Below are 11,011 nucleotides of genomic sequence, written 5' to 3' on the forward strand. Positions count from 1 at the left end.
CTAATAATTTACTGTATTGTTTTCAATACGATTTGTTTCAACTAGCAACACCAATGCTATAGTTAATGATTATTATTGACATTCCTGTCCTCTGTTGTGATAAATCAGTACCGGTACTGTACTGTAAGTAGCCTACTGGCCTATCACGAGCAGTAGCTTACAAAACTTTCTACATACTACTGTTTTGTTTTATTCTTTACATGATTTATGACTATGACATGACTACGCAATACAGTGTTTGGCTAGGTTTTAGGAGGGTTAGAACAAGCTGTGATTTTAAACTTACAGTTTCTTAACCTGTACCAAGGTCAATGCCATTGTCATGATTGCGCAATATTCAAGATCCCTCCCCTTTATTATGCCGGATAATTTAGGTTCTTCTGTACAATGTAAACACTGTACTGTAAAGTATAGTAGCCTATGCTACTTTAATTGTGTTTTAATGATGACTAATCCCGACCTATATTGACCGGCGCTGGTTCTGAACCTCGTCTTAGCGAAATTCCTGCAAACATAACCTCTATATAACGAACCTCGTTTTTACGAAATCCTTGATATAACGAATATTCAGTTCGGTCCCTTCAGATTCGTTATACTGAGGTTGGACTGTATATGTATATAAAACATTGTTTGTCTGATGTTTCAACACCCGGAAAAAAACTCTGTGTGTCACCGTGTTTTAAAATCAAAGACATCGACGAAGGGTTAAATAACTGAAATAATAAGTAACAAATGGTAAAGAAAACTTGGTCCTAGCGGCACCAGACGGAACTAACAATACAATTTTCTCCAGTTGATCCATAAGGATGACAAATCTACTGAGAGAGTATGTTTTGTCTATGGTTTATATTATTCACACCATTACCTTGGATCATTGACATCTAGGGCAAAATATAGTAAATGTTTTACCAATCAATGTTCAACAATTCCACTGCAGTATTTAAAATAGTGTTTGGGAACTTATGACATTAAAAAAACACATATTTTTAAAGGTATTATTATTATAACAAAAGACTTAAAAATATGTCTTGAAAATAAATAAATTAGATCCAGTCCTTAAAGCTTACAGAAACACTTAAAGTTCCTCTTTCACATATGTTGACTTTAATTCTTCAATTCGCTTGATGTAATCACTTTTCTCTATACAACCTTCACATACTTCATTCCACTTGTTCAAAATCTTCTTCAAATCTCTAACTTTCAGCTTTTTCAGATCGACTGCATTGAGATCTATTTCTTTCTCTGTAAAGAATGCATTCTAGTTAAATACCAAGAAACTAAACAAAAATATCTTCCTAAAACCACAATTTTTTATACTACTAGTCACCCGCTTTGGGGGCAAGGTAGTATCTTTGACTGTTAATACAACTAGACATTCCATCCTCATGTTAAATTTGTAGGGTATTTACTCAGGGGAGGTATACAAGAGGCTACGATGACAGCTGTGGGCTTCTTATTAGCTGAGGGAACGCCATTACCGTAACAAAACGATCTGTAGCCATCGGCCTCGGTGTTCTTGTGGTTAGCGTGCCGGGCTGATATGGTGAAGGTCCCGGGTTCAAATCCCGCTGGTAGCATTAACTTTTTGTCCAAGATTTTGTTATTATCAGCAAGTTTGGTTGGTTTGGTTCGGTTATGACAGTTTAATTTTATTATTAAGTCATTATAAAATGTTAATTGAGCAATTTCTAGTTTTATTTAATAAACAGAATTATTTGTTCTATTACTAAACTTTTGTTATATTATTTCATTATCAGCAAGTTTGGTTAGCTCGGTTAGGTTATGATAGTTTAATTTTATAATTAAAAAATAATAAAATTGAATTTGAGGCATTTATTTTATGAACAGAACTATTTTTGCGATTAGTAAACCTTCATTGCCAAACTGCTCTCTACTACAGCGCAGTTCACGGAGGAATTTTGAACTAATGCCTCAATCGTACCTCCCCTAAGTCAGACCCAATTTGTAGCCAGATCTTTTATCAAAATCGTCGTAGTTGATGTGAGCCACTGACAGATGATCTAAATTACCAAACTCTCTCAAATACACAAACTTTTTTCCCGAGCCTAACTTAAGGAATGGCTTATGGTGAGCTATGGCAAGTATTACCCATCAACCTGGTCAGTGACAAAAAATAAGGTAGCCTATAAATTGCATTTTCAGACACTAGGGCATATTGTGACTGGCTCACACAACTACGTTCTTTATTAATAAAAAAAATTGGTGACAGCTGGTCCATATAGATGCGATGTCTACTTCAGTATCTTATAGTTAATGATAGTATATTACTTTACGAGCGAGGTGAAGCCGAGCATAGAAACAACTATCGAGCACTGGAAATGGATCCTTCATGACGAGTAGTGAACAATAATTTTCATCAATGCAAACAAATACACAAAGCTTCTTGGTTTTTTTTATTTAAAAGTTGTATAGCATTGATTAGTTGGTTTACAATTTGTTTAAAAGCCAGCTATTTGAAAACATTTTTTCGTAATGAAACAATGCATTCATTAGTGCTCCTGTAGACACTCTACAATGTTATTGGTCAAATATTGAGACTTAGTACCTACAAAAATCTGTTAAAACACCAGATTAAGTCTGCTAATTGCTCTAGACGTACGGACCTTGCCAGTTTTATGATCAAATAAGATTGATAACAATCCAAATGTCATTAAATTTTTCAGAATGTCATCAAAGTAGATAACACTTTGTTCTTTAATCTTTACCCTTCAATTTAACATAAATGAATTGTTTAGGCCCCTACCTACTTATATTCAATAGTAGGTCTACCGACCTACCAGCCTACCCAAGGAATGTCCTTTCAAAATCCCGGTGTTCTTTTTTGAATACCGTACCCTGTAACTTCAACTTGTTCAAAGGGGCACAAGTGTTTAATTACTAGTACAAGTATACTAATGTAGTAGGCTATTACACCACTTTCTTGCAAGGAATAGGTTGTTTTGTAACTAGGTTGCATACGTACCGTATCTCAATGCGCAGAGCTGTGAGTCTTTCTTGTTGAGTTTGGAACACACAACATCTGCTGGCATTGAAGCTTTGATTGGCCATGACAGGTCTCCCAATATTCCAGTGGCTGACTCTTCTTTCCCACCTACATAATAGCACTGAAACACAAGTTTTCGTTATTTACTTGAGATTGAATACTTCACAATAAACCCAATAGGCTACAGTACAGTGTTTTGAATTGTTGTGTGTATTGTTATGTGGCAGCAAATGGTAAATTTGCCAACATTGGTTACTTATTAGGGGTGTGGACTAGATTTTTTACTCTTTAATATAATGGAGCAATATTTAAAAAAAATGTTGACCTTAAGGTCTCTTGTTATACCGAACCGGTAAATTGTAAACATAGCCAAGGCAAATTCATGAGCGTGGGGTCAGAGGGGTCTGCTCATAGGCACCTCATCATTGTCTCCGGCGACCATTACAATATCATTAACATCCTTCTTGTTTACAACAAAATTGTGAACATATTTTGCGATTGTGGACATCCTGATTGTCTCCCCCAATTCCGAGGAAATTTAAAAATCCCTCACAATAACAACCAATTTCTGAATTTACGATCTTACAATCTTCACAGACGCACATGAACATATATAATCTAAATGACCTATCCTGAGCTTGGCCCAAAAATCATTTCTGTCCCGAAAGCCAATTTCTAAGCTGCTCACAGTTGGCTCGACCCCACCCAGGAGATTTCAGAGACCCACGGACCCCAATCAACTTTACTTAGTTAGATTTAAAACTACTGTATTAAACTGACTATTAGAATCATAAGTTAACTTATATTCATATCATACATAAGCTTTATTAGGTAATGTTTTTGCAATCTTCTTTAGAACAATCTAGGCTACTTACAAATCTGTCTTCTTTGTCATCTTTTATGGTTTTGCAAAACTTCCGAAATTCATGTTCAATTGTTCTTTGACTTGTTTTGAGATCATCTGTCAGTCCTTTGCTGAATCGCTCCACAACATTTATACAAACTGAAATTAAATGTTTTGGTTAGTTAACAATTCTAAGTTATGTTGAACAAGAAAGAAGACAATTTAAAGACAAGATCAACCACACACAAGTTTATTGAGTGATCACATTCCTAATTTCTAAACAATCCTTTGTACCATTTTCAACAAAGCTACCTAAAAAATAAAGCAAACTGTACTGTGCAAAGCAACTTCACATCAACACCTGGAACTGGTAAATCTTACATTATTTAAGTTATCCTTCTCAGGTCAACTTATGAACTTAAAATACCGGTTACTGTAATTATTAATTTAGTTTAGTTTAGTTTTAATTTTAGGGAAACTAATGTTTTGCAGCAAAGTCTCAGGAACACATTTATGATCAATGTTGTTTTTTAACTAAAAAAAATCATCTAAATAGTCCGTGACTAACTGGTGCTGCTACCTAGTAACCCATTGAACAACCATCTGTAGCGCTATCTGTTCGCTATCGGTGGCGTCAGCTTAAATACCGGTTTTTGACTCCTCATTCTTCAAGCACAGATAGCCGAGAAGGCTAGGGCGTGTGTCACTTGGCCAGTGGCATTCGTCTGCTCGGGTTCGAATCCCGTCCTGTGTGGCAAATAATTGATGACCTGTGTGTTTGTAGCGATATACTACAACCACTGGGGCATAGTGAGGTGTTCATAATCCTTGGTTTAGACATACACCTCGAAATCATCGGATTGGGCGAATCTTTTAGCTAAGTGGTTGTTAGTGTATCCTATGAACATGCAGGTCACCAATGGCCGTTTTGCTGATTTTTTTAAAATAACCTTCCTCTCTATATCCCTTAGAGATTTTTTAAAACAATGATATAATACATAGCACTGAAAGGGTTAATTGAATTATAATAATGCACACAGAAAAATATAGGCCTATTTCACTAAATACTTCCATTATCTGATTTCATACAAACGTGGATTGTTGTGTTTATAAATCAATAAACTTAGATAGATTATATCATAGGTGAGCATTGGGACAATGAAATAAGAGAAAAATAATCGTTTTGGACGTTTTGGTTCAGCCTTTTTTCACAATCATCCTATTGTATGGAAGTGCGTATGTCAGCAGCAGTGGCTTCACATGTGTTTCCAGACTGTTGTTACTGGTTGTTACCAACGTCTCAACAACAGAAATTCCCTGCGAATCCCTGTCATTAGGCTCTGCTACGGATTTGGTCTCGACCAACAATAAATCATTAGGCTCTGACTCGTGAACCCATTTTTCGGTCGTCGCTTATATAGTCCGGGACCAACGTCTGGTCGCGGACCATTAAGTCCCGAGCTCCTGAACCGCCCTTAGACTTCCCATGTAACTTAAGGGGATATGGCAGTGAAATATGCCTAATGAATTTTCTTTTTCAAAAAATTGATTTTTAAAATTTGTCTATTGTTTTTTTTTGTGCTTAGCCTATATTAAGAAAAATACGGAAATTAGTTTTAAAAAATCCGGTCATTGTCTTATTTCAGTAATAATAATAATAACATAATAATATAATAAATAATAATAAAATGCTTGCATAAACAACAATTGATCTATAACTCAACAATAAGTATCTCAATGGTTACACTACCACGTGTAGCTTTAAGCGTGTGATTCCCGCTAATCAGTTGTTTAACATTTTAACTACTAAATTTGATATATCTTCAAAACGATTTATGCTACTAACATGATTCTATTACAAAATGACCCATAAAAAAGTAATAAGTAGGCCTAAATCAAGATAATCTTACTAATATTATAAATGTGAAAGTTTGTGTGTTTGTTTGAAGTTCAATCACGCATTAACTACTAGACGGATTGGGCTGAAATTTTGTATGATTAATAGCTAACATTCCCGATTAACATATAGGCATATTTTTATCTCAAAAATCCTTTCGGGCTCCGTTCCAGTGGCTCTGTGGTTCCCCATGATAACCTTATGAGAATTCATATTTAAAGGGAGTAAAAGTTTTTAGTCAGCTGTTTCAACTTAAGAAGTTGGTTCTATGGTACCTATGCAAAAGCATTAAAAGTTTTAAGATTTACCAACAGGGTGCAGCACTACTTATAACTTTTTTTGCATTCATGGGAACAGCTTATTTGAACTAAGCAACAACAAAAATCTATGATATGCAATGAGAACTGTCAAAGTAGGATTGTTTACAGTTACTTTTATGTTTTTAATTTCATGATTCATTTGTGATATTTTGCGAATCTTTAATAATTTATTTTTCTCTATGGTTTAGGTGAAGTGGTAGAATATTATGGCTATACAGTAAATTTTCAAGAAGAAAATTTGATCAAATCGTGTCTTCCCCCATTGCAAACGCAAAGCTTGAAACTGCAACTTCAACTGCAAGTTCTGTTGTAACTTATAACTGCAATAAGCAATTTATATGCCAATCCCGTACGAAGGACGGGTACTCTGCTAGTGTTATAATACTACCTAAATATTTAGAGGGCACTATTCCCTGCAAACTGATGGTTTAATGATTAAAATCCAATATTTAGAACTTAAGTTGTATCAAATTTAGTTATTTAAGTACGGTATCTAAAAACAAAAACATGAAAAGTGTACGAAAAAATTTACTTTTAGGCTAACTAAGTTATGTTTAAGTAAATAGCCTACCTATTCTTATGCCTATAAAACACATGGTAAGTATAAGTTTGAAAGACCTAAGTTTAGTGATAATGTTAAGGAAGTTAGCATTTTCACTGCACTTATTGGTATGCTTGGAAGAATTTTCCTAACCTTGGCCTAGCTTTTGTTTGAAAATGAACGTTACTGTTAGAAGACGAGTGAAATGGATAATGAAAAGTATTGTTCGTAACCTCCTGAATATTGTCGGATCAGGTAAAATCTTGTACGTTACACGTTACGCAAGAGCTTGTTTACATCACTTGGGTGAATTATGCAACTCGCTTCCGCTCGTTGCACACCATTCACCTGCGTGATGTAAAAACGCTCTTACTAGGCCTACATTTGTAAGGTAAATAGCTAAGTTATTAATTAAAATCAATGTACAGTAGTATCATAGCAAAAGGTTGATTGATAGGCTACATCACTTGACTGGACACAGAACATTGTAATTAGTCGGTAGACCATCTCAACAGACAGTACCACGTTTTTTTGCTTCAAAAGTGTTAACTTACATGGGAAGTCAGGCAAAACCAAACAATTAATTTAAATTAACTTACCTTCACAGTCTTCTCGTTTCAATGTGTGTGTACTGGTAATAATGTATGCAGCAGAAAAGACCACAAAAAACCACATCTGTCCAATTTTCACATCAAGAGGAGTCATAGTACTAAGTAACTAAGTAGCAGCCAACAAATTAATTTAGGAAAACCAATACTGAATTTGTAGGCCTATTCCTTTTTGATTACAAGTAGGGTAAGGCACCTAGTAGTTGACACTTTTAGACCAGATTACGGTTAATATATTCATAAATAATGTTGGGTTAGAGTTTAAGAAGTCTTTTTGATGTTATTTATTGCTCTGAATCTTGAAGATTAAGATAAAAAATAATTAAACCTTGTTTACTATAATGGAATACCAGAAAAATATTAAAACGCAAAGTCTTGCATCAGACCCAGTATTTGACACCAAAACCCAGTAGTTGACAGCTACTCACCCAGTGTTTGACACATAATTTTAACTCAATTTGATTGCAGAATTTAGCCATAAAAGCCAAATTAAACTATTCATAATCACAGGATTGGTTTTCTATTGATTCCATTGAAGAAACTAAGGTAAAAAAACCAAAAACAATTGGCAAATAGGCTTTAATTTATGCTTTAACATTACGATTAGACTGTGACACATGGGAACTTATAAAATATTTCATACTTAACAATCAGTCTTACTAATCAGTCTTATTTAAACCTAGGCTACTTATGATAAACAAAACTTAGTGTCTTACTAATTCATTTTTTTTAGTGTGTTGTGATGTCCATAGTCCGATACAAATTCATTACCGATAAACATAAACTTCCTGAGTTTATTTCGTAAACATTCTTCATGCCTCGTATACCCAAGACCTTTTCACCTTTTGGGTACAGAAAAAAGGCGCTTTCATCCATGTTAAATACTTTGGCTGGATCATTTAGGATATGGAGCAAATTCTGTTCGCTTAGGTAGTTGGTCACCTCCCTAAACCAGTTGCGTTTAAAATCTTCTGTGACAGAAGCTCTCACATGACTTAGTTTTTCCACAGTCCTCTCAGAAACTTGAGGATTTCTCTTCAAAAAAAGAGTGAGCCATTTATTCCCAGGCCTGCCATTTGGAAATAAGTGACTGAGATTCATATCCTTTGATATCTGGCTTACGGATATCAATAGATCAGTCTTGGTAACAGGAAAGCCTTTAGCAGCCATCGCCATAACCCAGTTAACCAACATCTTTTCTGAGTCAGTGCCTAACCTTGGAGCAGGGCCCATCTTTCTATCCATGAGGGTCTTCCGAGTTGATTTGTAGATTAAAGTTGACCTTGGGATATTGTATTTTTTACTTACTGCAGAAGCAGTTTGGCCTTTCTTAATTTCCTCCAACGCCTGCAGTAAATCGGCGTGCGAATATGACAGGACAGATCGTTTTGGTGGCATCTGTAAAGCAAATGAAGTCAATAGCCTAAAACATATTAAAAGTATTCTACAACAATCAGCTAGGCTAGCCTAGAATAGGTTTTGGATGAGAAAAATGCATTAATTGACACTTTAAAGCAAGTATTTACACTACTGTCAAGCACTAGAAATTTGCCTTACCCAGTCCTTGACATAACTGCCAACCACTGGGTTCGAAGCACATTTCTGAATCCAGTGCTTGACACTGGTTTATTTCTATAATGGTTAAGGTTAGGTTATTTTAACTACAACAAAATTATAGCTTGTTTAATGCTGAATCCACTAGTACATAAATAAATGTATTTTGATGATAACTGGTCTGGATGGATATGGATAAAAATTTTCTTACCTCTTATTTTTTTGCTTGAGGTTTAGGAAGTAACTGACATGTGTCTCTTCATTCTTCTATAGCAGCACTGAAATGAAACTTAAAAAATTTGGGACAGCTTATTTTTGGAGGGAATAGGTTCAGCTGTCACATGACACCAAAAAAACACCTGTAAATCAATTTACAAACATGTGGCATGCACAAACTGTCAAAGTGTCAACCACTGGGTAGGTGTCAACCACTGGGTGCCTTACCCTATAGGCCTAGCCTGTATTAAAAAGAAATGTGAATAATTAATTATTATAGCCTATCTAACTTAAACGTTAGAGGCCTAAAATGTAAGATGTAACTGAAAGTAAGCAAGTAGATTAATGTATAAATTCTAGACTATAGTAAGTAAGACCGAAACCGTGAAACTTTAAAATTCCTGCTGAACAATACGCATGTAATTAATAATGACAACAGAACAACCTATCATGAAGCACCAGCTCAGCTAACAGTAACAGTTCAGTTTCACTGTTTCACAGTACACACACTCACACACAAACATAGCAACAGCCGCTCGATCGGTTCGGTTCGGTTCCGGTATTTCAACTTTGAAACTCGGTCTCGACTCGCACAAAACGTGCTTGTTTTTGATTGGTTGATACGTTCGATATGTTGTACAGTCAATGGTTGTACGTAGAGGCTTGAAGGAAAACATAGAAGGCCACGTGTGAAATAATTACCATCGATTATTTATTTTTTGAACTCACGTATCGAATTGGGCTTGGGCTGCTGGAGGAACAACTCCAAAGGAAAGATGGTGACGTAACATCCACGAAGGCCGAGCCAAAAAACTCGCTGAACGTGAAATTGGCTGAACTGTCGAATATAAGAAAATTCGAACACTAGGATCTTTGTGAACAGCATTTTAATCGGACCAAACTTCACTTACAAAGCTCTTTTTGACTTAAATGGTCAAGTAGAGTGTGTATGTGTGACAACTTTAATGACTCGTTTAAGGAAGCAAACCGTTGGGTCGGAACAAGGCCGCCTTTAACTCCAGGCCGCGGCCTTCGAAGTGGCAACGTCGCAAGAAGTGTTGTAACGTAACAGCGGGGACAGCTCACTTACTCTACAGATCATAGACTATACGAGCTTTTTAAATAATATTGAAGGTTCACTTGCACTACAGGCTCGTATACTATACGAGCCTATCGAAAATAAAAAATAAATGAAGAGGGTTCACTTACTCTACGAATCATTGTGCCTATGAGCCTCGTGTATTATATTTAAAAATACAGTAGGAAGGTTCGCTTACTCTACAGATCATAGTGACTATGAGCCAAGCTTACGAATTATTTGATAATTCAGGAATCGGCTCGTATAGTATACGAGCCAAAATAATGAATAATATAAATTATAGGAATAGGCTCGTATACTATACGAGCCTGCAGAAAAATATTAGATGGCTCACTTACACTACAGATCATTGACACAATGATCCGTAGAGTAAGTGAACCCTCTTCAAAATATTAGATGGCTCACTTACTCTACGGCTCATTTAGCTACTCGTTGCGCGGTTTGCGTTCGTGAAACTCTAGGCGCTATGCCCGGCTTCGACTGCTGCGACTGCCTACATAAGTGTATTGCATCACCTCAATTATTTATTAAAACGAAATAAATATGTATGCACAAGTAAATTTATTACATTTTTGGACTGAATACTTCAAAAATGGAGGGAGCATGACTTTTATGTTTAATTAAATTAAAAGTTATAGAATAAAACATATTTTGACTATGTGATTTGATCATGTTATATAATACACACTTGTATGATCCAGATACAGAGCTACAGACAAAACCTGTGGTCCGATTTAGATTAAATTTTGTATCTGGATTTATCCACGAGTCACTAATTTTTTAAGCACGGGTTGAGAAATAATTGCAAAAATTTATAAAAACAGTTCACCAGTTTAGAATATTTCTCAGTTACTGTGAGTTGCAAAAAAAGTGTATACAGAAGCATTTGTGTACACAGAAAATATAGAGGACTAGATGTATACAGAAG

The 11,011-nt window shown here is 35.4% G+C and overlaps 1 protein-coding gene across 1 annotated transcript; it reads right to left on the reverse strand.

Annotated features, from left to right (window-relative positions):
- Positions 1 to 981: 981 nt before the first annotated feature.
- LOC129004921 (mesencephalic astrocyte-derived neurotrophic factor homolog) lies at positions 982 to 7,395 on the reverse strand. The gene is made up of 4 exons (XM_054433628.1): positions 7,206 to 7,395; positions 3,880 to 4,007; positions 2,984 to 3,125; positions 982 to 1,242 (listed from the first exon to the last, which is right to left on the reverse strand). The coding sequence occupies exons 1-4, from the start codon at positions 7,309 to 7,311 to the stop codon at positions 1,076 to 1,078; spliced, it is 543 nt and encodes a 180-aa protein (XP_054289603.1). The 5' UTR covers positions 7,312 to 7,395; the 3' UTR covers positions 982 to 1,075.
- Positions 7,396 to 11,011: the final 3,616 nt, after the last annotated feature.

Source organism: Macrosteles quadrilineatus, unplaced genomic scaffold, assembly GCF_028750875.1.
Source record: "Macrosteles quadrilineatus isolate MER2022 unplaced genomic scaffold, UCM_ALF_1.0 Scaffold_12__1_contigs__length_5162894, whole genome shotgun sequence".
NCBI lineage: Eukaryota > Metazoa > Arthropoda > Insecta > Hemiptera > Cicadellidae > Macrosteles > Macrosteles quadrilineatus.